The 27,500-nt window shown below is 43.6% G+C and overlaps 2 protein-coding genes across 2 annotated transcripts in view; one reads left to right on the top strand and one right to left on the bottom strand.

Moving 5' to 3' along the window:
* The window catches only part of ndnfl (neuron-derived neurotrophic factor, like), a 4,062-nt gene extending 305 nt beyond the window's left edge, over positions 1-3,757 (top strand). The window contains exons 2-3 of the mRNA XM_072690185.1: positions 490-639; positions 1,987-3,757. Coding sequence (XP_072546286.1) covers positions 490-639; positions 1,987-3,398 — 1,562 coding nt within the window. The 3' untranslated portion in view covers positions 3,399-3,757. The remainder of the gene's footprint in view (positions 1-489; positions 640-1,986) is intronic.
* Positions 3,758-4,936: 1,179 nt separating this feature from the next.
* Positions 4,937-27,500, bottom strand: part of fam149b1 (family with sequence similarity 149 member B1) — a gene marked incomplete at its 5' end in the record, with an annotated part of 30,220 nt that continues 7,656 nt past the window's right edge. The window contains 2 exons of the mRNA XM_072690186.1: positions 4,937-7,059; positions 7,208-7,345. Coding sequence (XP_072546287.1) covers positions 6,986-7,059; positions 7,208-7,345 — 212 coding nt within the window. The remainder of the gene's footprint in view (positions 7,060-7,207; positions 7,346-27,500) is intronic.

The raw sequence follows: 27,500 nt of genomic DNA on the forward strand, positions 1-27,500 counted from the left end.
TTGCACAACTTCAGAGCCCAGAAACACTCCTGTGTGTGTTTCCAGTATTTTATCCATTTTTCATCAGAAGATCAGAGAGCGCCTCGAACCCCGAGGTTTAATGAAGCCGCTGTAGAGGAACACACTGCAGGCTGAACTACACTGCGTCCCCAATCACCCCCCCCCCCCCCCCCATAGCATACCATAGCAATCACCTTGCAGTACTATAACACTCATCTAGCAACCACTTAGCAACAGCATAGCAACAACTTAGCAACACTGTAATAACCACATGGCAACCACTTAGTAACACCATAACAACCACATCACCAACACTTGGCAACACTACAGCAACCATGTTGAAACAGCCTAGCAGCTGCATGGAAGTAGGAACCTTCTTATTTCCTTGATGTTTTTACCACATTATGAAAAAGTCTCACTGAGGTTCTGCACCATCTGACCTCCCGACCTTCTGCTGTTCTTCTCAGAGAAAAACAAAGCCTGAATAAGAACCCTCTCCTCTGTGTTTCTGCAGGCTCTATTTTACTCTGCGGAAGAAGACACTTTCTCTGGAGCTGACTGTTCGTCCATGCTCTGGAGCTGTGGAGTGGAGCCTGACTGCACGTACACTGAAGGACAAACCAGGCAAACACACTCAGTGTAAGAGAGAGGGACAGAGTGTGTGTGTGTGTTTATCCTCTGCTACTCCTGCTGACAGACTCTGAGTGAGTGACTCTGTGTTATCTAGAACATGGACTGAAGCACAGAGCAGATCTGAAGGTTTTGGTTTGATATTGTGTAACTCTCCACAGAGCGCCGCGCAGAACGCAGAACGCAGAACAGCTGTAGTTCTGCAGTGTGTGTGTTAGTGTGTGTGTTAGTGTGTTTAAGTGTGTTTATGTGTGTGTGGGGTTGGGTTACGGGTGTGTGATGGTTTGAGCTGAAAGAGCTTTAGTGCACTCAGCCTCAGAAAGGAAAACAATGTTTCTCACACACACACACACACACACACAGAGAGAGAGAGAGAGAGAGAGAGAGAGAGAGAGAGAGAGAGAGAAAGTAAATGCCAGTGTTATGCATATTTCTGTTAAGGCCTGAGTGTGTGTGTGTGTGTGTGTGTGTGTGTAGATCTGAGCTGACAATCGGTACTTTTGAAGATAAACATCTAAACTTCTCACAAACTTTAGATCAACAAAACCCTGTAACTCCAAACCAAAGAGAGAGGGGGGGGGAGCTAATGATGGTCTGATGGAGAGATGGTAGAGAGAGATCTACACAGAGAGAATAATGATGAGAGAGATTGGGCTCTCTGTATCTGAACTCGAGCGCCGGCTCGGAGAACGCGCTCCGCTGCTGTTTGGAGAGTTGGGCGTGCGAGCTGCAGCCTGTCAGGAGGAACAGCATTATAAAGTCATAAAGTGACGAATAAATCATTCAGTCTGCAAACTCACCCCCCCCCTCCCCCCCCTCCCCCGCCTTTCCCCACCTTAAATTATTCACTTTGATTACGAAACACTCGCTCTCAGAGTTCTCTGACAAACGTAATGAAGGTTCTGCGGGAAATGGAACTGTGTGAAGACAGGAACATCTTCAGATGAAATCTTTTGATTATTCAGTAAAAACAGAACTTTAATTTACACACCACCCAAACACACACACACACACACACACCATCCAGCTGTCTGGCCACAAGCTTTCTTCTCACTTTAGAGCTACGAGGCTAACATAGCTAACATAGCTAACAAGTAATAAAAGCTTATACTTCACCAATTAGCTCCCGTGTTCATCTCTGCACTGTACTCCAGTTCATGTTCTAGATACCAGAGTACAGTTTACTAAACACCTCCAAACATTTTGTGGCGGGTGTGTGATGACTTAGGCCTACAGTTAGCATCATGCTAATTGGTGGGGTATAGACTTCCATTGCTTATTAGCTACATTAGCTCCAGGGTCTTGACTTATTGACTAATTAGTTTACAGAATTTGATGACTGTCTTTGATCCTCAGGGAGTTCCAAGAAGAGTTTTCCAGAGGTGTGGTGGAGGGGATCTGGGACGGAGGCGCTGATCCACAGCTACTCGGGCACCGCAGCGGACACCTATGAGGGTCCTGCCTATGGTCCATCCTCCATCTACATTCTGAGGCTCAAATCCACAGAGCGGGACACACAAGTGGATATTTATCTTCATGAAGGCCCAGGACCATCAGGAGCTTTCCCTGAGCTGCCCCTTGATCCCCAGGTCCATACGCTGGGGGTCGGGATGACCAGTGTTACGCTGAGCTGGACACAGAGCCCATCCATCACCAGATCATCGATGCACAACAAGAAACTTTCGTATGAGTACTGCGTTACCATGAACCGCAAACACAACCTCCAAAACCTGTGTTCCGCCCGCAAGGGAAAGAGGATGGAGAGGAGCAGGAAACAAGGGAGAAAAGATAAGCAGGGGAAAGACGCAGAACCTCTGAAGGCCTGGTGGGGGCAGCAGTGGGATGCGTTTGAAGGTCGTGGCTCCTCGGCCATGATCCAGTCAGACTTTGCGGATCCAGGCTGTGTGTGTAGGGAGGTGGATACTGTGTGTACCGTCTCTGACCTCCTGCCGGACACGCAATACTACTTTGATGTGTTTATAATCGACCGGGTGAACGGGACGAGTACTGCGTACACCGGAACCTTCACACACACTCACTCCGAGGCCCGTGGGGTCATGACCCCACTTAGGGACGGTCAGGTGCAGTGGGCCACTCTGAGCCTGGGTTCAGAAGGGGAGCAGCGCTTCAGCTTTAGACCTCGTGGGGGGCAGCGGAATGGCCTTCTGACCCTGCAGAGCTGCAACACCACAAAGGCCAAAGTGACCGTATCTACCAGGGGGCGGCTTCTGTCCTCGCAAGACGTAGGAGACCAGCTGGCCCAGATTTGGCTCCAGGGTGGTCTTTCATACCTCATCCAGCTCCAAGCTCTGGATACTACATCACCCAAAATCTTAGGCCCAGAAAGGTCAAAGGTGTGCGTGAAACTGCAAGCGTCGTCAGCATTCCACCGTCGGGGGGCGCCGGTGCTGCCAGTCACTCTGCAGCTGAAGTCCTTCAATAAACTCCGCAGCTGTAGCTCTGTTACTCTGGCCTGGATGGGCACAGAGGAGCGTAGCCTTTACTGTTTATACCAGAGACAAATCCTGGACAAATCGGAAGAACCAGTCGTCACTGATCGCTGCCTGGGGCCGGAGTCGCGTCCAGCTGCAGAGCGCATCCTCTGTAAATACTTCCAGGAACTGGATCCAAGAAGAGCGGTCACCACTGCAGTCATCGGGGGGCTGAATTCAGGAAGCATGTACATATTTGATGTGTATCTAATCAGACGTTGGGGACTGCCCATAAAATACCACAGCAAAACAGTGAGGACCAGGAGGGAGTGCTGAGATCAAGGCCCCAGTGGACAGAGTGGACTGACCGAATCAACTGTACAGAAGACTTGATGAAACAGTTTACGCTTACGCTTACGTTTACGTTTTAGTGACATAGCGCCAAAAACCATACCGTCCACTCCCCGTCTGTGCCGTCCACTCTCAACATTTCAGCAACACCTCAAAAACATATTCAGCAGTTTAGCCCCACCCATCGGCCTACTGAAGTTTAGCCCCACCCATTAATTCTACAGCAGTTTAGCCCCACCCATTCAGCCTACAGCAGTTTAGCCCCACCCATTCAGTTTTTCAGCTGGGCTGCTGGGTAATGATACAGGGCAGATCAGTATTAAAGGTGCAGTAACAGAAGGAGTGTGAGGGGTGGGGGGGTGGGATTTGGGGTCTTTAAGTTCTGAAATAAATGAAGTGTGTACTGATGTGGTTCTGAGATGTTCTGCAGTACTGGGTTTTATATGACCCCTCACACACACACACTTCCACTGAGGTGAGACTGAACACACACCACCACAAAAAAGAAACCCAGCAGATACTATTTATTGTATGTTCTGTTGTTCTGCGGTTCTTCATGTTGTTATATAACTGACTGTTTGTGTCGCTTATTAGAGGCTCAGTGTCAGGAGGTATACACACACACACACACACACACACACACACACACACAGTCTTTAGACTAACACGACCAACACTAAACATGACAGTAGAGCTGGAGAGGCCGGGTGAGAGAGGTCGGCTCAGGGCAGTGTTAGTGTGTCGGTTCTGCTGAAGCATGCAGCACAATGTGGTTCTCAGATCTGTCTGCTCGTGTTTGTTGTGATTCTTGTGCTTCGCTTTAATTCACCAATAAACGCAGAGGAGCTCTGAGACGCCGCGTCCAGATAACTGAGATCAGAGAGTGTGTGTGTGTGTGTGTGTGTTTGCGTTTTTCACACACAGTCAACACACAGAACCAAACCTCTCTGAACCTGCAGCAGGTCTCCCCCTGATCCCGTCACCAGATCTGCCAAAGCCAAGTGGATCATCCACAGTCCCGGCTGGGCTGAAATGCTGCCCCCTGTCTGCAGACATGTGAAACAGGTGTGTTCTGCTCTGAGCACAGGTGTGTGTGTGTGTGTGTGTTTACCCTCTGGGTTTGCACAGGCTCGGTTTAAAGGAGAACTTCCACAGAGAATAGACTCTGACCAACACTAGTGTTAATCCCCAGATCATTTGACTAAAATTTGAACAAAAGTATTGGGACAACTATATTATACACATTATAGAGAGCTTTCAGGACTTCTTATTTTAAACCCCTGAAACAGAACAGTCCTCACACTGCCCCTGTCCAGGGGGACGCACCGTGACCCTGAGTGCATTCCAGGATGGATGGATGCACCTGTTTTCAGTGGAGGAGTGAAGTTTGTACAGAAATCCTGATTTCTACACCCATCATCAACCAAGAGGAGCGACTCAGAAAAAAGCAGGTTTGAGAAGATTTGTTACTTTTCCACAGAACTGGATTAAAGCCCTATTTCATATAAAGCACATTCAAATAATCAGCTTTTATCTCTTTATTATAAAACACACAGAAGTAAACATTCAGGGGCGTAACACTGAGCGAATGCTACGACATTCAACTCCCACCCTGTGGAGGTCTCCAAGCCTGGTGAGATTGTGGAAGTTTTACTGCGAGAGTTTCAGAAACTCCGCCCTCTGCAGGTCGAGCAATGCTCTGGGCTTTAAAGCTCCAATCAGGAATCAGTACCATCCAGAGCCCTCCCACAGACACAGCTATCCCAATACACACACATTTCAGCCCTGCCATTAATAATTAATAATAATAATAATGATAATCATTTTATTGTAATAATTTGTTAAACAATAAAATGAAGAAATTCAGGAATGAAGCTGAAATTAATCACAATATAAAATAAAATATTCATTTTTACAACGTTTGATCTCACTTCACTACACACAACATTAAACTGCTGTGCTGTTTATCCCACACACTCACACTCACTCCACACACTCCATGCCCCCGCTTCCTGATCAGAGCTTTAATCTGGAGTGTGTTAGCGGGATAATCAGAACTGGGTTACTGAGATAATCTGAAACTTTACTAAAATAATCAAATTTAACCGAGAAAATCAGAACTGGGTTACTGAGATAATCTAGTGTGATCGCTGGGTGAAGTGTGTGAGGGAAAAGCAGGTTTATTGCTTTTATCAGGAATATCAGTGGAATCTTTGACTGCAGAGGAGTTACTGCAGCGCTACAGCGGAGGCTGAGGAGCAGCTCTGCACGTGTGGATGTGTTCTCTATACGCTGTTACACACTTACATGGTTACACACTGAACTGAGGTCTGTACACCGGTACTGCTCTGAGTGAACTGAAACCACTGAAACTAAACATTCAGTTTGTTATATAAATTACACCTCACACCCTGTGTGTGTGTGTGTGTGTGTGTATACAGTATGGCTTACAGCATTGAGGTTCAAATCCTCAAAGATTTTTCCAGACAATAAAAAGGTCTTTGTCCCCCTTTGCCCCCTCTGTGCTTGTGTGGGTGTGCTTTCTTCTGTCCGGCAGTTCAACACACTCAATTAACACTTCATTAATCAACCGAATGAACTAAAGACTGAATCACCCAAGCTATAACAGCCTGGAATCAGCTATTGTGTATTATTAATATCGCTGTTTATATAAATGTAAACATTAATAAAAGGGGCCCAATCCTGGTCCTGGAACTCTGTTCCTATTCAAACACACCTGAACCAGGTAATGAAGACCAGCAGGTCATCTGAATATCAGAGTCAGGACTGACCTTCCCTGCAAGATCAGACTGTACTAAACCACAAAACCATCCAATCAGATCAAATAATAATAATAATAATAATTATTATTATTATTATCTCAATCTTTTACAGAATCTTCTCAGCAACCTGAAAGCTGATGGTTTGTATGTTTGTTTGTTTGTAAACAAGATGAATAGGAATGAAAACAGTGATACCAAACCAAGGGGCAGTGTGTGTCACACAGGATGAAAGAGCCAATCAGAACCTGGGTGTGTGTGTACTGAACTGCAGGACATATAGTTTCTCTGACCTTCAGATTTAAAAAGTCACACACGCGCATGCACACGCACGCACACACACGCACACACACACACACACACACACACACACACACACACACACACACACACACACACTGCATAGATCTACAACTTGGGGGGTGGGGGGGCAGTAATTAATCCATATAGCAGAGTATATCCAGTATATGTGTGTGTGTGTGTGTGTGTGTGTGTGTGTGTGTGTGTGTGAGTCCTGAGCTGGACGTATACTGTCTTTGGCAGCCATAAAAAGCTGGAAATTCTGACATACAAAAATAGACTATTAAAAAAAAAAAAAAAAAGAACAACAGCAAGGAAAACATCAATAATCAATAAATAAACAAATATTCGAACGCCAAAAAGGCCGAAGTATAAAAGTCCTGCTGAGACTGAAGAAGAGTGACCTCTGAGAGCCATCAGTGCTGAGGAGTGTGTAAGTGTGTGCATCACACTGTGTGTGTGTGTGTGTGTGTGTGAGTGTGTGTGTGTGTGTTAAAGCCCTGGTCTGCTGCTGCGGGTCATCAGACCTCCTCGGTTGTGTGAGCGAGACACAGGGAGCAACAACGCTGCAGAGAGAGAGAGAGGGGGGTGGGGTGGGGGGTGGAGGGGGTAAACTTTTTACAAACCATCACTTTACGAATTGTCTGTAATGCCAGCAGATCTCGTTAGTGATGAAGGTTAGGCTCGTTATGCTGAAGAGGGTGACTCACTGACCTGTAGGTGGAGCCTGAGCATCTGGTTCCTCCTCGTCCTCAATGGGAGAGTGACCCAGGGGATGATGGGTAAATGAGTCCAGGAAGGAAGAGCTGCTAATGCCCAAACTGACCCCAGTTACACCAATGCCCAGAGAGTCTGCACGCACACACACACACACACACACAAACACACAGTTACCCAGCACTGTAATATATACACACATATATACATACACACACACACACACATACATATATATATATATATATATATATATATATATATATATATATATATATATATACTGAATACATAATGTAGTAAACACAATAAACATAGTACAATAAACACAAAACAGCACAATGTAGTACAATATGGTACTTTACACTGCAGTGTGATGTAGAGCAGTGTGATGTAGTGTGATGTACAGCAGTGTGATGTAGTGTGATGTAGTGCAGTGTGATGTAGAGCAGTGTGATGTAGAGCAGTGTGATGTAGTGTGATGTAGAGCAGTGTGATTTAGTGTGATGTAGAGCAGTGTGATTTAGTGTGATGTGGAGCAGTGTGATGTAGTGAGATGTAGAGCAGTGTGATTTAGTGAGATGTAGAGCAGTGTGATGTAGTGAGATGTAGAGCAGTGTGATTTAGTGAGATGTAGAGCAGAGTGATGTAGTGAGATGTAGAGCAGTGTGATTTAGTGTGATGTAGAGCAGTGTGATTTAGTGTGATGTAGAGTAGTGTGATGTAGTGTGATGTAGAGTAGTGTGATGTAGTGAGATGTAGAGCAGTGTGATTTAGTGTGATGTACAGCAGTGTGATTTAGAGCAGTGTGATGTAGTGCAGTGTGATTTAGTGTGATGTAGAGCAGTGTGATTTAGTGTGATGTAGAGTAGTGTGATGTAGTGTGATGTAGAGCAGTGTGATTTAGAGCAGTGTGATGTAGTGTGATGTAGAGTAGTGTGATGTAGAGTAGTGTGATTTAGTGTGATTTAGTGCAGTGTGATGTAGTGTGATGTAGAGTAGTGTGATGTAGTGTGATTTAGAGCAGTGTGATGTAGTGAGATGTAGAGCAGTGTGATTTAGTGTGATGTGGAGCAGTGTGATTTAGTGTGATGTGGAGCAGTGTGACGTAGTGTGATGTAGAGCAGTGTGACGTAGTGTGATGTAGAGCAGTGTGACGTAGTGAGATGTAGAGCAGTGTGACGTAGTGAGATGTAGAGCAGTGTGACGTAGTGTGATGTGGAGCAGTGTGACGTAGTGTGATGTGGAGCAGTGTGATTTAGTGTGATGTGGAGCAGTGTGATTTAGTGTGATGTGGAGCAGTGTGATTTAGTGTGATGTAGAGCAGTGTGATGTAGTGAGATGTAGAGCAGTGTGATTTAGAGCAGTGTGATGTGGAGCAGTGTGATTTAGTGTGATGTGGAGCAGTGTGATGTAGTGTGATGTAGAGCAGTGTGATTTAGTGTGATGTAGAGCAGTGTGATTTAGTGTGATGTAGAGCAGTGTGATTTAGTGTGATGTAGAGCAGTGTGATTTAGTGTGATGTGGAGCAGTGTGATTTAGTGTGATGTGGAGCAGTGTGATTTAGTGTGATGTAGAGCAGTGTGATGTAGTGTGATGTAGAGCAGTGTGATTTAGTGTGATGTAGAGCAGTGTGATTTAGTGTGATGTAGAGCAGTGTGATTTAGTGTGATGTGGAGCAGTGTGATGTAGTGTGATGTAGAGCAGTGTGATTTAGTGTGATGTAGAGCAGTGTGATTTAGTGTGATGTGGAGCAGTGTGATTTAGTGTGATGTAGAGCAGTGTGATTTAGTGTGATGTAGAGCAGTGTGATTTAGTGTGATGTAGAGCAGTGTGATTCAGAGCAGTGTGATGTAGTGTGATGTAGAGTAGTGTGATTCAGAGCAGTGTGTAGTGTGATGTAGAGTAGTGTGATTGAGTGTGATGTAGAGCAGTGTGATTTAGAGCAGTGAGATGTAGAGCAGTGTGATGTAGAGCAGTGTGATGTAGAGCAGTGTGATGTAGTGTGATGTAGAGTAGTGTGACGTAGTGTGATTTAGAGCAGTGTGATGTAGTGAGATGTAGAGCAGTGTGATGTAGTGTGATGTGGAGCAGTGTGATTTAGTGTGATGTGGAGCAGTGTGACGTAGTGTGATGTAGAGCAGTGTGACGTAGTGAGATGTAGAGCAGTGTGACGTAGTGAGATGTAGAGCAGTGTGACGTAGTGTGATGTGGAGCAGTGTGACGTAGTGTGATGTGGAGCAGTGTGATTTAGTGTGATGTGGAGCAGTGTGATTTAGTGTGATGTGGAGCAGTGTGATTTAGTGTGATGTGGAGCAGTGTGATTTAGTGTGATGTAGAGCAGTGTGATGTAGTGAGATGTAGAGCAGTGTGATTTAGAGCAGTGTGATGTGGAGCAGTGTGATTTAGTGTGATGTGGAGCAGTGTGATGTAGTGTGATGTAGAGCAGTGTGATTTAGTGTGATGTAGAGCAGTGTGATTTAGTGTGATGTAGAGCAGTGTGATGTAGTGTGATGTAGAGCAGTGTGATTTAGTGTGATGTGGAGCAGTGTGATTTAGTGTGATGTAGAGCAGTGTGATTTAGTGTGATGTAGAGCAGTGTGATTTAGTGTGATGTAGAGCAGTGTGATTCAGAGCAGTGTGATGTAGTGTGATGTAGAGTAGTGTGATTTAGAGCAGTGTGATGTAGTGTGATGTAGAGTAGTGTGATTGAGTGTGATGTAGAGCAGTGTGATTTAGAGCAGTGAGATGTAGAGCAGTGTGATGTAGAGCAGTGTGATGTAGAGCAGTGTGATGTAGAGCAGTGTGATGTAGAGCAGTGTGATGTAGTGTGATGTAGAGTAGTGTGACGTAGTGTGATTTAGAGCAGTGTGATGTAGTGAGATGTAGAGCAGTGTGATGTAGTGTGATGTGGAGCAGTGTGATTTAGTGTGATGTAGAGCAGTGTGACGTAGTGTGATGTAGAGCAGTGTGACGTAGTGTGATGTAGAGCAGTGTGACGTAGTGAGATGTAGAGCAGTGTGACGTAGTGAGATGTAGAGCAGTGTGACGTAGTGTGATGTGGAGCAGTGTGATTTAGTGTGATGTGGAGCAGTGTGATTTAGTGTGATGTGGAGCAGTGTGATGTAGTGTGATGTAGAGCAGTGATTTAGTGTGATGTAGAGCAGTGTGATTTAGTGTGATGTAGAGCAGTGTGATGTAGTGTGATGTAGTGCAGTGTGATTTAGTGTGATGTAGAGCAGTGTGATTTAGAGCAGTGTGATGTAGTGAGATGTAGAGCAGTGTGATGTAGTGCAGTGTGATTTAGTGTGAAGTAGAGCAGTGTGATGTAGTGTGATGTGGAGCAGTGTGATTTAGTGTGATGTAGAGCAGTGTGATGTAGTGCAGTGTGATGTAGTGTGATGTGGAGCAGTGTGATTTAGTGTGATGTAGAGCAGTGTGATTTATTGTGATGTAGAGCAGTGTGATGTAGTGTGATGTAGAGCAGTGTGATTTAGAGCAGTGTGATGTAGTGAGATGTAGAGCAGTGTGACGTAGTGCAGTGTGATTTAGTGTGATGTAGAGCAGTGTGATTTAGTGTGATGTAGAGCAGTGTGATTTAGTGTGATGTAGAGCAGTGTGATTTAGTGTGATGTAGAGCAGTGTGAAGTAGAGCAGTGTGATGTAGTGTGATGTGGAGCAGTGTGATGTAGTGTGATGTGGAGCAGTGTGATTTAGTGTGATGTAGAGCAGTGTGATTTAGTGTGATGTGGAGCAGTGTGATTTAGTGTGATGTAGAGCAGTGTGATTTATTGTGATGTAGAGCAGTGTGATGTAGTGTGATGTGGAGCAGTGTGATGTAGTGTGATGTGGAGCAGTGTGATGTAGTGTGATGTGGAGCAGTGTGATGTAGTGTGATGTAGAGCAGTGTGATGTAGAGCAGTGTGATGTAGAGCAGTGTGATGTAGAGCAGTGTGATGTAGAGCAGTGTGATGTAGTGTGATGTAGAGCAGTGTGATGTAGTGTGATGTAGAGCAGTGTGATGTGGAGCAGTGTGATGTAGTGTGATGTGGAGCAGTGTGATGTAGTGAGATGTGGAGCAGTGTGATGTAGTGAGATGTGGAACAGTGTGATTTAATGTGATGTAGAGCAGTGTGCTTTAGTGTGATGTAGAGCAGTGTGATTTAGTGTGATGTGGAGCAGTGTGATTTAGTGTGATGTGGAGCAGTGTGATTTAGTGTGATGTAGAGCAGTGTGATGTAGTGTGATGTAGAGCAGTGTGATTTAGAGCAGTGTGATGTAGTGAGATGTAGAGCAGTGTGATGTAGTGAGATGTAGAGCAGTGTGATTTAGAGCAGTGTGATGTAGTGAGATGTAGAGCAGTGTGATGTAGTGAGATGTAGAGCAGTGTGATTTAGAGCAGTGTGATGTAGTGAGATGTAGAGCAGTGTGATGTAGTGTGATGTAGAGCAGTGTGATTTAGAGCAGTGTGATGTAGTGAGATGTAGAGCAGTGTGATGTAGTGAGATGTAGAGCAGTGTGATGTAGTGAGATGTAGAGCAGTGTGATGTAGAGCAGTGTGATGTAGAGCAGTGTGATGTAGTGTGATGTAGAGTAGTGTGACGTAGTGTGATTTAGAGCAGTGTGATGTAGTGAGATGTAGAGCAGTGTGATGTAGTGTGATGTGGAGCAGTGTGATTTAGTGTGATGTGGAGCAGTGTGACGTAGTGTGATGTAGAGCAGTGTGACGTAGTGAGATGTAGAGCAGTGTGACGTAGTGAGATGTAGAGCAGTGTGACGTAGTGTGATGTGGAGCAGTGTGACGTAGTGTGATGTGGAGCAGTGTGATTTAGTGTGATGTGGAGCAGTGTGATTTAGTGTGATGTGGAGCAGTGTGATTTAGTGTGATGTAGAGCAGTGTGATGTAGTGAGATGTAGAGCAGTGTGATTTAGAGCAGTGTGATGTGGAGCAGTGTGATTTAGTGTGATGTGGAGCAGTGTGATGTAGTGTGATGTAGAGCAGTGTGATTTAGTGTGATGTAGAGCAGTGTGATTTAGTGTGATGTAGAGCAGTGTGATGTAGTGTGATGTAGAGCAGTGTGATTTAGTGTGATGTGGAGCAGTGTGATTTAGTGTGATGTAGAGCAGTGTGATTTAGTGTGATGTAGAGCAGTGTGATTTAGTGTGATGTAGAGCAGTGTGATTCAGAGCAGTGTGATGTAGTGTGATGTAGAGTAGTGTGATTTAGAGCAGTGTGATGTAGTGTGATGTAGAGTAGTGTGATTGAGTGTGATGTAGAGCAGTGTGATTTAGAGCAGTGAGATGTAGAGCAGTGTGATGTAGAGCAGTGTGATGTAGAGCAGTGTGATGTAGAGCAGTGTGATGTAGAGCAGTGTGATGTAGTGTGATGTAGAGTAGTGTGACGTAGTGTGATTTAGAGCAGTGTGATGTAGTGTGATGTGGAGCAGTGTGATTTAGTGTGATGTAGAGCAGTGTGACGTAGTGTGATGTAGAGCAGTGTGACGTAGTGTGATGTAGAGCAGTGTGACGTAGTGAGATGTAGAGCAGTGTGACGTAGTGAGATGTAGAGCAGTGTGACGTAGTGTGATGTGGAGCAGTGTGATTTAGTGTGATGTGGAGCAGTGTGATTTAGTGTGATGTGGAGCAGTGTGATGTAGTGTGATGTAGAGCAGTGATTTAGTGTGATGTAGAGCAGTGTGATTTAGTGTGATGTAGAGCAGTGTGATGTAGTGTGATGTAGTGCAGTGTGATTTAGTGTGATGTAGAGCAGTGTGATGTAGTGTGATGTGGAGCAGTGTGATTTATTGTGATGTAGAGCAGCGTGATTTATTGTGATGTAGAGCAGTGTGATGTAGTGTGATGTAGAGCAGTGTGATTTAGAGCAGTGTGATGTAGTGAGATGTAGAGCAGTGTGATGTAGTGCAGTGTGATTTAGTGTGAAGTAGAGCAGTGTGATGTAGTGTGATGTGGAGCAGTGTGATTTAGTGTGATGTAGAGCAGTGTGATGTAGTGCAGTGTGATGTAGTGTGATGTGGAGCAGTGTGATTTAGTGTGATGTAGAGCAGTGTGATTTATTGTGATGTAGAGCAGTGTGATGTAGTGTGATGTAGAGCAGTGTGATTTAGAGCAGTGTGATGTAGTGAGATGTAGAGCAGTGTGACGTAGTGCAGTGTGATTTAGTGTGATGTAGAGCAGTGTGATTTAGTGTGATGTAGAGCAGTGTGATTTAGTGTGATGTAGAGCAGTGTGATTTAGTGTGATGTAGAGCAGTGTGAAGTAGAGCAGTGTGATGTAGTGTGATGTGGAGCAGTGTGATGTAGTGTGATGTGGAGCAGTGTGATTTAGTGTGATGTAGAGCAGTGTGATTTAGTGTGATGTGGAGCAGTGTGATTTAGTGTGATGTAGAGCAGTGTGATTTATTGTGATGTAGAGCAGTGTGATGTAGTGTGATGTGGAGCAGTGTGATGTAGTGTGATGTGGAGCAGTGTGATGTAGTGTGATGTGGAGCAGTGTGATGTAGTGTGATGTAGAGCAGTGTGATGTAGAGCAGTGTGATGTAGAGCAGTGTGATGTAGTGTGATGTAGAGCAGTGTGATGTAGTGTGATGTAGAGCAGTGTGATGTGGAGCAGTGTGATGTAGTGTGATGTGGAGCAGTGTGATGTAGTGAGATGTGGAGCAGTGTGATGTAGTGAGATGTGGAACAGTGTGATTTAATGTGATGTAGAGCAGTGTGCTTTAGTGTGATGTAGAGCAGTGTGATTTAGTGTGATGTGGAGCAGTGTGATTTAGTGTGATGTGGAGCAGTGTGATTTAGTGTGATGTAGAGCAGTGTGATGTAGTGTGATGTAGAGCAGTGTGATTTAGAGCAGTGTGATGTAGTGAGATGTAGAGCAGTGTGATGTAGTGAGATGTAGAGCAGTGTGATTTAGAGCAGTGTGATGTAGTGAGATGTAGAGCAGTGTGATGTAGTGAGATGTAGAGCAGTGTGATTTAGAGCAGTGTGATGTAGTGAGATGTAGAGCAGTGTGATGTAGTGTGATGTAGAGCAGTGTGATTTAGAGCAGTGTGATGTAGTGAGATGTAGAGCAGTGTGATGTAGTGAGATGTAGAGCAGTGTGATGTAGTGAGATGTAGAGCAGTGTGATGTAGAGCAGTGTGATGTAGTGTGATGTAGAGCAGTGTGATGTAGTGTGATGTAGAGCAGTGTGATGTAGTGAGATGTAGAGCAGTGTGATGTAGTGTGATGTAGAGCAGTGTGATGTAGTGTGATGTAGAGCAGTGTGATGTAGAGCAGTGTGATGTAGTGAGATGTAGAGCAGTGTGATTTAGTGTGATGTAAAGCAGTGTGATTTAGTGTGATGTAGAGCAGTGTGATTTAGTGAGATGTAGAGCAGTGTGATGTAGTGCAGTGTGATGTAGTGTGATGTAGAGCAGTGTGATTTATTGTGATGTAGAGCAGTGTGATTTAGTGAGATGTAGAGCAGTGTGATGTAGTGCAGTGTGATTTATTGTGATGTAGAGCAGTGTGATTTAGTGAGATGTAGAGCAGTGTGATGTAGAGCAGTGTGATGTAGTGTGATGTAGAGCAGTGTGATTTATTGTGATGTAGAGCAGTGTGATTTAGTGAGATGTAGAGCAGTGTGATGTAGAGCAGTGTGATGTAGTGTGATGTAGAGCAGTGTGATTTATTGTGATGTAGAGCAGTGTGATTTAGTGAGATGTAGAGCAGTGTGATGTAGAGCAGTGTGATGTAGTGTGATGTAGAGCAGTGTGATTTATTGTGATGTAGAGCAGTGTGATGTAGTGTGATGTAGAGCAGTGTGATTTATTGTGATGTAGAGCAGTGTGATTTAGTGAGATGTAGAGCAGTGTGATGTAGTGCAGTGTGATGTAGTGTGATGTAGAGCAGTGTGATTTATTGTGATGTAGAGCAGTGTGATGTAGTGTGATGTAGAGCAGTGTGATTTATTGTGATGTAGAGCAGTGTGATTTAGTGAGATGTAGAGCAGTGTGATGTAGAGCAGTGTGATTTATTGTGATGTAGAGCAGTGTGATTTAGTGTGATGTAGAGCAGTGTGATTTAGTGTGATGTGGAGCAGTGTGATGTAGTGTGATGTGGAGCAGTGTGATGTAGTGTGATGTAGAGCAGTGTGATGTAGTGTGATGTAGAGCAGTGTGATGTAGTGAGATGTAGAGCAGTGTGATTTAGTGTGATGTGGAGCAGTGTGATTTAGTGTGATGTAGAGCAGTGTGATTTAGTGAGATGTAGAGCAGTGTGATTTAGTGAGATGTAGAGCAGTGTGATTTAGTGTGATGTAGAGCAGTGTGATTTAGTGTGATGTAGAGCAGTGTGATTTAGTGTGATGTAGAGCAGTGTGATTTAGTGTGATGTAGAGCAGTGTGATTTAGAGCAGTGTGATGTAGTGCAGTGTGATGTAGTGTGATGTAGAGCAGTGTGATGTAGTGAGATGTAGAGCAGTGTGATGTAGTGAGATGTAGAGCAGTGTGATTTAGTGTGATGTGGAGCAGTGTGATGTAGTGAGATGTAGAGCAGTGTGATGTAGTGTGATGTAGAGCAGTGTGATTTAGAGCAGTGTGATGTAGTGAGATGTAGAGCAGTGTGATGTAGTGAGATGTAGAGCAGTGTGATGTAGAGCAGTGTGATGTAGTGAGATGTAGAGCAGTGTGATTTAGAGCAGTGTGATGTAGTGAGATGTAGAGCAGTGTGATGTAGTGTGATGTAGAGCAGTGTGATTTAGAGCAGTGTGATGTAGTGAGATGTAGAGCAGTGTGATGTAGTGAGATGTAGAGCAGTGTGATGTAGAGCAGTGTGATGTAGTGTGATGTAGAGCAGTGTGATGTAGTGTGATGTAGAGCAGTGTGATGTAGTGTGATGTAGAGCAGTGTGATGTAGTGAGATGTAGAGCAGTGTGATGTAGTGTGATGTAGAGCAGTGTGATGTAGTGTGATGTAGAGCAGTGTGATGTGTGATGTAGAGCAGTGTGATGTAGTGAGATGTAGAGCAGTGTGATTTAGTGTGATGTAAAGCAGTGTGATTTAGTGTGATGTAGAGCAGTGTGATTTAGTGAGATGTAGAGCAGTGTGATGTAGTGCAGTGTGATGTAGTGTGATGTAGAGCAGTGTGATTTATTGTGATGTAGAGCAGTGTGATTTAGTGAGATGTAGAGCAGTGTGATGTAGTGCAGTGTGATTTATTGTGATGTAGAGAAGTGTGATTTAGTGAGATGTAGAGCAGTGTGATGTAGAGCAGTGTGATGTAGTGTGATGTAGAGCAGTGTGATTTATTGTGATGTAGAGCAGTGTGATTTATTGTGATGTAGAGCAGTGTGATTTAATGAGATGTAGAGCAGTGTGATTTAATGAGATGTAGAGCAGTGTGATGTAGAGCAGTGTGATGTAGTGTGATGTAGAGCAGTGTGATTTATTGTGATGTAGAGCAGTGTGATTTAGTGAGATGTAGAGCAGTGTGATGTAGAGCAGTGTGATGTAGTGTGATGTAGAGCAGTGTGATTTATTGTGGTGTAGAGCAGTGTGATGTAGTGTGATGTAGAGCAGTGTGATTTATTGTGATGTAGAGCAGTGTGATTTAGTGAGATGTAGAGCAGTGTGATGTAGTGCAGTGTGATGTAGTGTGATGTAGAGCAGTGTGATTTATTGTGATGTAGAGCAGTGTGATGTAGTGTGATGTAGAGCAGTGTGATTTATTGTGATGTAGAGCAGTGTGATTTAGTGAGATGTAGAGCAGTGTGATGTAGAGCAGTGTGATTTATTGTGATGTAGAGCAGTGTGATTTAGTGTGATGTAGAGCAGTGTGATTTAGTGTGATGTGGAGCAGTGTGATGTAGTGTGATGTGGAGCAGTGTGATTTAGTGTGATGTGGAGCAGTGTGATGTAGTGTGATGTAGAGCAGTGTGATGTAGTGTGATGTAGAGCAGTGTGATGTAGTGAGATGTAGAGCAGTGTGATTTAGTGTGATGTGGAGCAGTGTGATTTAGTGTGATGTAGAGCAGTGTGATTTAGTGAGATGTAGAGCAGTGTGATTTAGTGAGATGTAGAGCAGTGTGATTTAGTGTGATGTAGAGCAGTGTGATTTAGTGTGATGTAGAGCAGTGTGATGTAGAGCAGTGTGATGTAGAGCAGTGTGATGTAGAGCAGTGTGATGTAGAGCAGTGTGATGTAGTGAGATGTAGAGCAGTGTGATGTAGTGCAGTGTGATGTAGTGTGATGTAGAGCAGTGTGATGTAGTGAGATGTAGAGCAGTGTGATGTAGTGAGATGTAGAGCAGTGTGATTTAGTGTGATGTGGAGCAGTGTGATGTAGTGTGATGTAGAGCAGTGTGATGTAGTGAGATGTAGAGCAGTGTGATGTAGTGAGATGTAGAGCAGTGTGATGTAGAGCAGTGTGATGTAGTGTGATGTAGAGCAGTGTGATGTAGTGTGATGTAGAGCAGTGTGATGTAGTGAGATGTAGAGCAGTGTGATGTAGTGTGATGTAGAGCAGTGTGATGTAGTGTGATGTAGAGCAGTGTGATGTAGAGCAGTGTGATGTAGTGAGATGTAGAGCAGTGTGATTTAGTGTGATGTAAAGCAGTGTGATTTAGTGTGATGTAGAGCAGTGTGATTTAGTGAGATGTAGAGCAGTGTGATGTAGTGCAGTGTGATGTAGTGTGATGTAGAGCAGTGTGATTTATTGTGATGTAGAGCAGTGTGATTTAGTGAGATGTAGAGCAGTGTGATGTAGTGCAGTGTGATTTATTGTGATGTAGAGCAGTGTGATTTAGTGAGATGTAGAGCAGTGTGATGTAGAGCAGTGTGATGTAGTGTGATGTAGAGCAGTGTGATTTATTGTGATGTAGAGCAGTGTGATTTAGTGAGATGTAGAGCAGTGTGATGTAGAGCAGTGTGATGTAGTGTGATGTAGAGCAGTGTGATTTATTGTGATGTAGAGCAGTGTGATTTATTGTGATGTAGAGCAGTGTGATGTAGAGCAGTGTGATGTAGTGTGATGTAGAGCAGTGTGATTTATTGTGATGTAGAGCAGTGTGATTTAGTGAGATGTAGAGCAGTGTGATGTAGAGCAGTGTGATGTAGTGTGATGTAGAGCAGTGTGATTTATTGTGATGTAGAGCAGTGTGATGTAGTGTGATGTAGAGCAGTGTGATTTATTGTGATGTAGAGCAGTGTGATTTAGTGAGATGTAGAGCAGTGTGATGTAGTGCAGTGTGATGTAGTGTGATGTAGAGCAGTGTGATTTATTGTGATGTAGAGCAGTGTGATGTAGTGTGATGTAGAGCAGTGTGATTTATTGTGATGTAGAGCAGTGTGATGTAGAGCAGTGTGATTTATTGTGATGTAGAGCAGTGTGATTTAGTGTGATGTAGAGCAGTGTGATTTAGTGTGATGTGGAGCAGTGTGATGTAGTGTGATGTGGAGCAGTGTGATGTAGTGTGATGTAGAGCAGTGTGATGTAGTGTGATGTAGAGCAGTGTGATGTAGTGAGATGTAGAGCAGTGTGATTTAGTGTGATGTGGAGCAGTGTGATTTAGTGTGATGTAGAGCAGTGTGATTTAGTGAGATGTAGAGCAGTGTGATTTAGTGAGATGTAGAGCAGTGTGATTTAGTGTGATGTAGAGCAGTGTGATTTAGTGTGATGTAGAGCAGTGTGATTTAGTGTGATGTAGAGCAGTGTGATTTAGAGCAGTGTGATGTAGTGAGATGTAGAGCAGTGTGATGTAGTGCAGTGTGATGTAGTGTGATGTAGAGCAGTGTGATGTAGTGAGATGTAGAGCAGTGTGATGTAGTGAGATGTAGAGCAGTGTGATTTAGTGTGATGTGGAGCAGTGTGATGTAGTGAGATGTAGAGCAGTGTGATGTAGTGTGATGTAGAGCAGTGTGATTTAGAGCAGTGTGATGTAGTGAGATGTAGAGCAGTGTGATGTAGTGAGATGTAGAGCAGTGTGATGTAGAGCAGTGTGATGTAGTGAGATGTAGAGCAGTGTGATTTAGAGCAGTGTGATGTAGTGAGATGTAGAGCAGTGTGATGTAGTGTGATGTAGAGCAGTGTGATTTAGAGCAGTGTGATGTAGTGAGATGTAGAGCAGTGTGATGTAGTGAGATGTAGAGCAGTGTGATGTAGAGCAGTGTGATGTAGTGTGATGTAGAGCAGTGTGATGTAGTGTGATGTAGAGCAGTGTGATGTAGTGAGATGTAGAGCAGTGTGATGTAGTGTGATGTAGAGCAGTGTGATGTAGTGTGATGTAGAGCAGTGTGATGTGTGATGTAGAGCAGTGTGATGTAGTGAGATGTAGAGCAGTGTGATTTAGTGTGATGTAAAGCAGTGTGATTTAGTGTGATGTAGAGCAGTGTGATTTAGTGAGATGTAGAGCAGTGTGATGTAGTGCAGTGTGATGTAGTGTGATGTAGAGCAGTGTGATTTATTGTGATGTAGAGCAGTGTGATTTAGTGAGATGTAGAGCAGTGTGATGTAGTGCAGTGTGATTTATTGTGATGTAGAGAAGTGTGATTTAGTGAGATGTAGAGCAGTGTGATGTAGAGCAGTGTGATGTAGTGTGATGTAGAGCAGTGTGATTTATTGTGATGTAGAGCAGTGTGATGTAGTGTGATGTAGAGCAGTGTGATTTATTGTGATGTAGAGCAGTGTGATTTAGTGAGATGTAGAGCAGTGTGATGTAGAGCAGTGTGATGTAGTGTGATGTAGAGCAGTGTGATTTATTGTGATGTAGAGCAGTGTGATTTAGTGAGATGTAGAGCAGTGTGATGTAGAGCAGTGTGATGTAGTGTGATGTAGAGCAGTGTGATTTATTGTGGTGTAGAGCAGTGTGATGTAGTGTGATGTAGAGCAGTGTGATTTATTGTGATGTAGAGCAGTGTGATTTAGTGAGATGTAGAGCAGTGTGATGTAGTGCAGTGTGATGTAGTGTGATGTAGAGCAGTGTGATTTATTGTGATGTAGAGCAGTGTGATGTAGTGTGATGTAGAGCAGTGTGATTTATTGTGATGTAGAGCAGTGTGATTTAGTGAGATGTAGAGCAGTGTGATGTAGAGCAGTGTGATTTATTGTGATGTAGAGCAGTGTGATTTAGTGTGATGTAGAGCAGTGTGATTTAGTGTGATGTGGAGCAGTGTGATGTAGTGTGATGTGGAGCAGTGTGATTTAGTGTGATGTGGAGCAGTGTGATGTAGTGTGATGTAGAGCAGTGTGATGTAGTGTGATGTAGAGCAGTGTGATGTAGTGAGATGTAGAGCAGTGTGATTTAGTGTGATGTGGAGCAGTGTGATTTAGTGTGATGTAGAGCAGTGTGATTTAGTGAGATGTAGAGCAGTGTGATTTAGTGAGATGTAGAGCAGTGTGATTTAGTGTGATGTAGAGCAGTGTGATTTAGTGTGATGTAGAGCAGTGTGATGTAGAGCAGTGTGATGTAGTGTGATGTAGAGCAGTGTGATTTAGAGCAGTGTGATGTAGTGAGATGTAGAGCAGTGTGATGTAGTGCAGTGTGATGTAGTGTGATGTAGAGCAGTGTGATGTAGTGAGATGTAGAGCAGTGTGATGTAGTGAGATGTAGAGCAGTGTGATTTAGTGTGATGTGGAGCAGTGTGATGTAGTGTGATGTAGAGCAGTGTGATGTAGAGCAGTGTGATGTAGTGTGATGTAGAGCAGTGTGATGTAGTGAGATGTAGAGCAGTGTGATGTAGTGTGATGTAGAGCAGTGTGATGTAGTGTGATGTAGAGCAGTGTGATGTAGTGAGATGTAGAGCAGTGTGATTTAGTGTGATGTAAAGCAGTGTGATTTAGTGTGATGTAGAGCAGTGTGATTTAGTGAGATGTAGAGCAGTGTGATGTAGTGCAGTGTGATGTAGTGTGATGTAGAGCAGTGTGATTTATTGTGATGTAGAGCAGTGTGATTTAGTGAGATGTAGAGCAGTGTGATGTAGTGCAGTGTGATTTATTGTGATGTAGAGCAGTGTGATTTAGTGAGATGTAGAGCAGTGTGATGTAGAGCAGTGTGATTTATTGTGATGTAGAGCAGTGTGATGTAGTGTGATGTAGAGCAGTGTGATTTATTGTGATGTAGAGCAGTGTGATTTAGTGAGATGTAGAGCAGTGTGATGTAGAGCAGTGTGATGTAGTGTGATGTAGAGCAGTGTGATTTATTGTGATGTAGAGCAGTGTGATTTAGTGAGATGTAGAGCAGTGTGATGTAGAGCAGTGTGATGTAGTGTGATGTAGAGCAGTGTGATTTATTGTGATGTAGAGCAGTGTGATGTAGAGCAGTGTGATTTATTGTGATGTAGAGCAGTGTGATTTAGTGAGATGTAGAGCAGTGTGATGTAGTGCAGTGTGATGTAGAGCAGTGTGATGTAGTGTGATGTAGAGCAGTGTGATGTAGTGTGATGTAGAGCAGTGTGATGTAGTGAGATGTAGAGCAGTGTGATTTAGTGTGATGTGGAGCAGTGTGATTTAGTGTGATGTGGAGCAGTGTGATTTAGTGTGATGTAGAGCAGTGTGATTTAGTGTGATGTAGAGCAGTGTGATGTAGAGCAGTGTGATGTAGTGTGATGTAGAGCAGTGCGATTTAGAGCAGTGTGATGTAGTGAGATGTAGAGCAGTGTGATGTAGTGCAGTGTGATGTAGTGTGATGTAGAGCAGTGTGATGTAGTGAGATGTAGAGCAGTGTGATGTAGTGAGATGTAGAGCAGTGTGATTTAGTGTGATGTGGAGCAGTGTGATGTAGTGAGATGTAGAGCAGTGTGATGTAGTGTGATGTAGAGCAGTGTGATGTAGTGAGATGTAGAGCAGTGTGATTTAGTGTGATGTGGAGCAGTGTGATTTAGTGTGATGTAGAGCAGTGTGATTTAGTGAGATGTAGAGCAGTGTGATTTAGTGAGATGTAGAGCAGTGTGATTTAGTGTGATGTGGAGCAGTGTGATTTAGTGTGATGTAGAGCAGTGTGATGTAGAGCAGTGTGATGTAGTGTGATGTAGAGCAGTGTGATTTAGAGCAGTGTGATGTAGTGAGATGTAGAGCAGTGTGATGTAGTGCAGTGTGATGTAGTGTGATGTAGAGCAGTGTGATGTAGTGAGATGTAGAGCAGTGTGATGTAGTGTGATGTAGAGCAGTGTGATTTAGTGTGATGTGGAGCAGTGTGATTTAGTGTGATGTGGAGCAGTGTGATTTAGTGTGATGTAGAGCAGTGTGATTTAGTGTGATGTAGAGCAGTGTGATGTAGTGAGATGTAGAGCAGTGTGATTTAGTGTGATGTAGAGCAGTGTGATTTAGTGTGATGTAGAGCAGTGTGATTTAGTGAGATGTAGAGCAGTGTGATTTAGTGTGATGTAAAGCAGTGTGATTTAGTGTGATGTAGAGCAGTGTGATTTAGTGAGATGTAGAGCAGTGTGATTTAGTGAGATGTAGAGCAGTGTGATGTAGTGCAGTGTGATTTATTGTGATGTAGAGCAGTGTGATTTAGTGAGATGTAGAGCAGTGTGATTTAGTGAGATGTAGAGCAGTGTGATGTAGTGTGATGTAGAGCAGTGTGATTTATTGTGATGTAGAGCAGTGTGATGTAGTGTGATGTAGAGCAGTGTGATTTAGAGCAGTGTGATGTAGTGAGATGTAGAGCAGTGTGATTTAGAGCAGTGTGATGTAGAGCAGTGTGATGTAGTGAGATGTAGAGCAGTGTGATGTAGTTAGATGTAGAGCAGTGTGATTTAGTGTGATGTGGAGCAGTGTGATTTAGTGTGATGTGGAGCAGTGTGATTTAGTGTGATGTGGAGCAATGTGATTTAGTGTGATGTGGAGCAGTGTGATTTAGTGTGATGTGGAGCAATGTGATGTAGTGTGATGTGGAGCAATGTGATGTAGTGTGATGTAGAGCAGTGTGATGTAGTGTGATGTAGAGCAGTGTGATTTAGAGCAGTGTGATGTAGTGAGATGTAGAGCAGTGTGATGTAGTGCAGTGTGATGTAGTGTGATGAAGAGCAGTGTGATGTAGTGTGATGTAGAGCAGTGTGATGTAGTGTGATGTAGAGCAGTGTGATGTAGTGTGATGTAGAGCAGTGTGATGTAGTGTGATGTAGAGCAGTGTGATTTAGAGCAGTGTGATGTAGTGAGATGTAGAGCAGTGTGATGTAGTGCAGTGTGATGTAGTGTGATGTAGAGCAGTGTGATGTAGTGTGATGTAGAGCAGTGTGATGTAGTGTGATGTAGAGCAGTGTGATGTAGTGAGATGTAGAGCAGTGTGATTTAGTGTGATGTAGAGCAGTGTGATTTAGTGTGATGTGGAGCAGTGTGATGTAGTGTGATGTGGAGCAGTGTGATGTAGTGTGATGTAGAGCAGTGTGATGTAGTGCAGTGTGATGTAGTGAGATGTAGAGCAGTGTGATTTAGTGTGATGTAAAGCAGTGTGATTTAGTGTGATGTAGAGCAGTGTGATTTAGTGAGATGTAGAGCAGTGTGATGTAGTGAGATGTAGAGCAGTGTGATGTAGTGAGATGTAGAGCAGTGTGATTTAGTGTGATGTAGAGCAGTGTGATTTAGTGAGATGTAGAGCAGTGTGATGTAGTGCAGTGTGATGTAGTGAGATGTAGAGCAGTGTGATTTAGTGTGATGTAAAGCAGTGTGATTTAGTGTGATGTAGAGCAGTGTGATTTAGTGAGATGTAGAGCAGTGTGATGTAGTGAGATGTAGAGCAGTGTGATTTAGTGTGATGTAAAGCAGTGTGATTTAGTGTGATGTAGAGCAGTGTGATTTAGTGAGATGTAGAGCAGTGTGATGTAGTGCAGTGTGATGTAGTGTGATGTAGAGCAGTGTGATTTATTGTGATGTAGAGCAGTGTGATGTAGTGAGATGTAGAGCAGTGTGATGTAGAGCAGTGTGATGTAGTGAGATGTAGAGCAGTGTGATTTAGTGTGATGTAGAGCAGTGTGATTTAGTGTGATGTGGAGCAGTGTGATGTAGTGTGATGTGGAGCAGTGTGATGTAGTGTGATGTAGAGCAGTGTGATGTAGTGTGATGTAGAGCAGTGTGATGTAGTGAGATGTAGAGCAGTGTGATGTAGTGTGATGTAAAGCAGTGTGATTTAGTGTGATGTAGAGCAGTGTGATTTAGTGAGATGTAGAGCAGTGTGATGTAGTGAGATGTAGAGCAGTGTGATTTATTGTGATGTAGAGCAGTGTGATTTAGTGTGATGTAGAGTAGTGTGATTTAGTGTGATGTGGAGCAGTGTGATGTAGTGTGATGTGGAGCAGTGTGATGTAGTGTGATGTAGAGCAGTGTGATTTAGTGAGATGTAGAGCAGTGTGATGTAGTGAGATGTAGAGCAGTGTGATTTATTGTGATGTAGAGCAGTGTGATTTAGTGTGATGTAGAGTAGTGTGATTTAGTGTGATGTGGAGCAGTGTGATGTAGTGTGATGTGGAGCAGTGTGATGTAGTGTGATGTAGAGCAGTGTGATGTAGTGAGATGTAGAGCAGTGTGATTTATTGTGATGTAGAGCAGTGTGATTTAGTGTAATGTGGAGCAGTGTGATTTAGTGTGATGTAGAGCAGTGTGATTTAGAGCAGTGTGATTTAGTGAGATGTAGAGCAGTGTGATGTAGTGTGATGTGGAGCAGTGTGATTTAGTGAGATGTAGAGCAGTGTGATTTAGTGAGATGTAGAGCAGTGTGATGTAGTGTGATGTGGAGCAGTGTGCTTTAGTGAGATGTAGAGCAGTGTGATTTAGTGAGATGTAGAGCAGTGTGATTTAGTGAGATGTAGAGCAGTGTGATTTAGTGTGATGTAGAGCAGTGTGATTTAGTGAGATGTAGAGCAGTGTGATGTAGTGTGATGTGGAGCAGTGTGCTTTAGTGAGATGTAGAGCAGTGTGATGTAGTGTGATGTAGAGCAGTGTGATGTAGTGTGATGTAGAGCAGTGTGATTTATTGTGATGTAGAGCAGTGTGATTTAGTGTGATGTAGAGCAGTGTGATTTAGAGCAGTGTGATTTATTGTGATGTAGAGCAGTGTGATGTAGTGTGATGTAGAGCAGTGTGATGTAGTGCAGTGAGATTTAGAGCAGTGTGATTTATTGTGATGTAGAGCAGTGTGATGTAGTGTGATGTAGAGCAGTGTGATGTAGTGTGATGTAGAGCAGTGTGATGTAGTGCAGTGTGATGTAGTGCAGTGTGATGTAGTGTGATGTAGAGCAGTGTGATGTAGTGTGATGTAGAGCAGTGTGATGTAGTGTGATGTAGAGCAGTGTGATGTAGTGAGATGTAGAGCAGTGTGATTTATTGTGATGTAGAGCAGTGTGATTTAGTGTGATGTAGAGTAGTGTGATTTAGTGTGATGTGGAGCAGTGTGATGTAGTGTGATGTGGAGCAGTGTGATGTAGTGTGATGTGGAGCAGTGTGATGTAGTGTGATGTAGAGCAGTGTGATTTAGTGAGATGTAGAGCAGTGTGATGTAGTGAGATGTAGAGCAGTGTGATTTATTGTGATGTAGAGCAGTGTGATTTAGTGTGATGTAGAGTAGTGTGATTTAGTGTGATGTGGAGCAGTGTGATGTAGTGTGATGTGGAGCAGTGTGATGTAGTGTGATGTAGAGCAGTGTGATGTAGTGAGATGTAGAGCAGTGTGATTTAGTGTGATGTAGAGCAGTGTGATTTAGTGTGATGTAGAGCAGTGTGATTTAGTGTGATGTAGAGCAGTGTGATGTAGTGTGATGTAGAGCAGTGTGATTTAGTGAGATGTAGAGCAGTGTGATGTAGTGCAGTGTGATGTAGTGTGATGTAGAGCAGTGTGATTTATTGTGATGTAGAGCAGTGTGATTTAGTGTAATGTGGAGCAGTGTGATTTAGTGTGATGTAGAGCAGTGTGATTTAGAGCAGTGTGATTTAGTGAGATGTAGAGCAGTGTGATGTAGTGTGATGTGGAGCAGTGTGATTTAGTGAGATGTAGAGCAGTGTGATTTAGTGAGATGTAGAGCAGTGTGATGTAGTGTGATGTGGAGCAGTGTGCTTTAGTGAGATGTAGAGCAGTGTGATTTAGTGAGATGTAGAGCAGTGTGATTTAGTGGGATGTAGAGCAGTGTGATTTAGTGTGATGTAGAGCAGTGTGATTTAGTGAGATGTAGAGCAGTGTGATGTAGTGTGATGTGGAGCAGTGTGCTTTAGTGAGATGTAGAGCAGTGTGATGTAGTGTGATGTAGAGCAGTGTGATTTATTGTGATGTAGAGCAGTGTGATTTAGAGCAGTGTGATTTATTGTGATGTAGAGCAGTGTGATGTAGTGTGATGTAGAGCAGTGTGATGTAGTGCAGTGAGATGTAGTGCAGTGTGATGTAGTGTGATGTAGAGCAGTGTGATGTAGTGTGATGTGGAGTAGTGTGATGTAGTGTGATGTGGAGTAGTGTGATGTAGTGTGATGTGGAGCAGTGTGATTTAGTGTGATGTAGTGCAGTGTGATGTAGTGTGATGTAGAGCAGTGTGATGTAGTGTGATGTAGAGCAGTGTGATGTAGTGAGATGTAGAGCAGTGTGATGTAGTGTGATGTAGTGCAGTGTGATGTAGTGTGATGTAGAGCAGTGTGATTTATTGTGATGTAGAGCAGTGTGATGTAGTGTGATGTAGAGCAGTGTGATTTAGAGCAGTGTGATGTAGTGAGATGTAGAGCAGTGTGATTTATTGTGATGTAGAGCAGTGTGATTTAGTGTGATGTGGAGCAGTGTGATTTATTGTGATGTAGAGCAGTGTGATGTAGTGTGATGTAGAGCAGTGTGATGTAGTGTGATGTAGAGCAGTGAGATGTAGTGCAGTGTGATGTAGTGTGATGTAGTGCAGTGTGATGTAGTGTGATGTAGAGCAGTGTGATGTAGTGTGATGTAGAGCAGTGTGATGTAGTGCAGTGAGATGTAGTGCAGTGTGATGTAGTGTGATGTAGAGCAGTGTGATGTAGTGTGATGTAGAGCAGTGTGATGTAGTGTGATGTAGAGCAGTGTGATGTAGTGTGATGTGGAGTAGTGTGATGTAGTGTGATGTGGAGTAGTGTGATGTAGTGTGATGTGGAGCAGTGTGATGTAGTGAGATGTAGAGCAGTGTGATGTAGTGAGATGTAGAGCAGTGTGATGTAGTGTGATGTGGAGCAGTGTGATGTAGTGAGATGTAGAGCAGTGTGATGTAGTGAGATGTAGAGCAGTGTGATTTAGTGTGATGTAGAGCAGTGTGATTTAGTGAGATGTAGAGCAGTGTGATGTAGAGCAGTGTGATTTAGT

This window comes from Salminus brasiliensis, chromosome 10 (assembly GCF_030463535.1).
Source record: "Salminus brasiliensis chromosome 10, fSalBra1.hap2, whole genome shotgun sequence".
In the NCBI taxonomy this organism is placed as follows: Eukaryota; Metazoa; Chordata; class Actinopteri; order Characiformes; family Bryconidae; genus Salminus; species Salminus brasiliensis.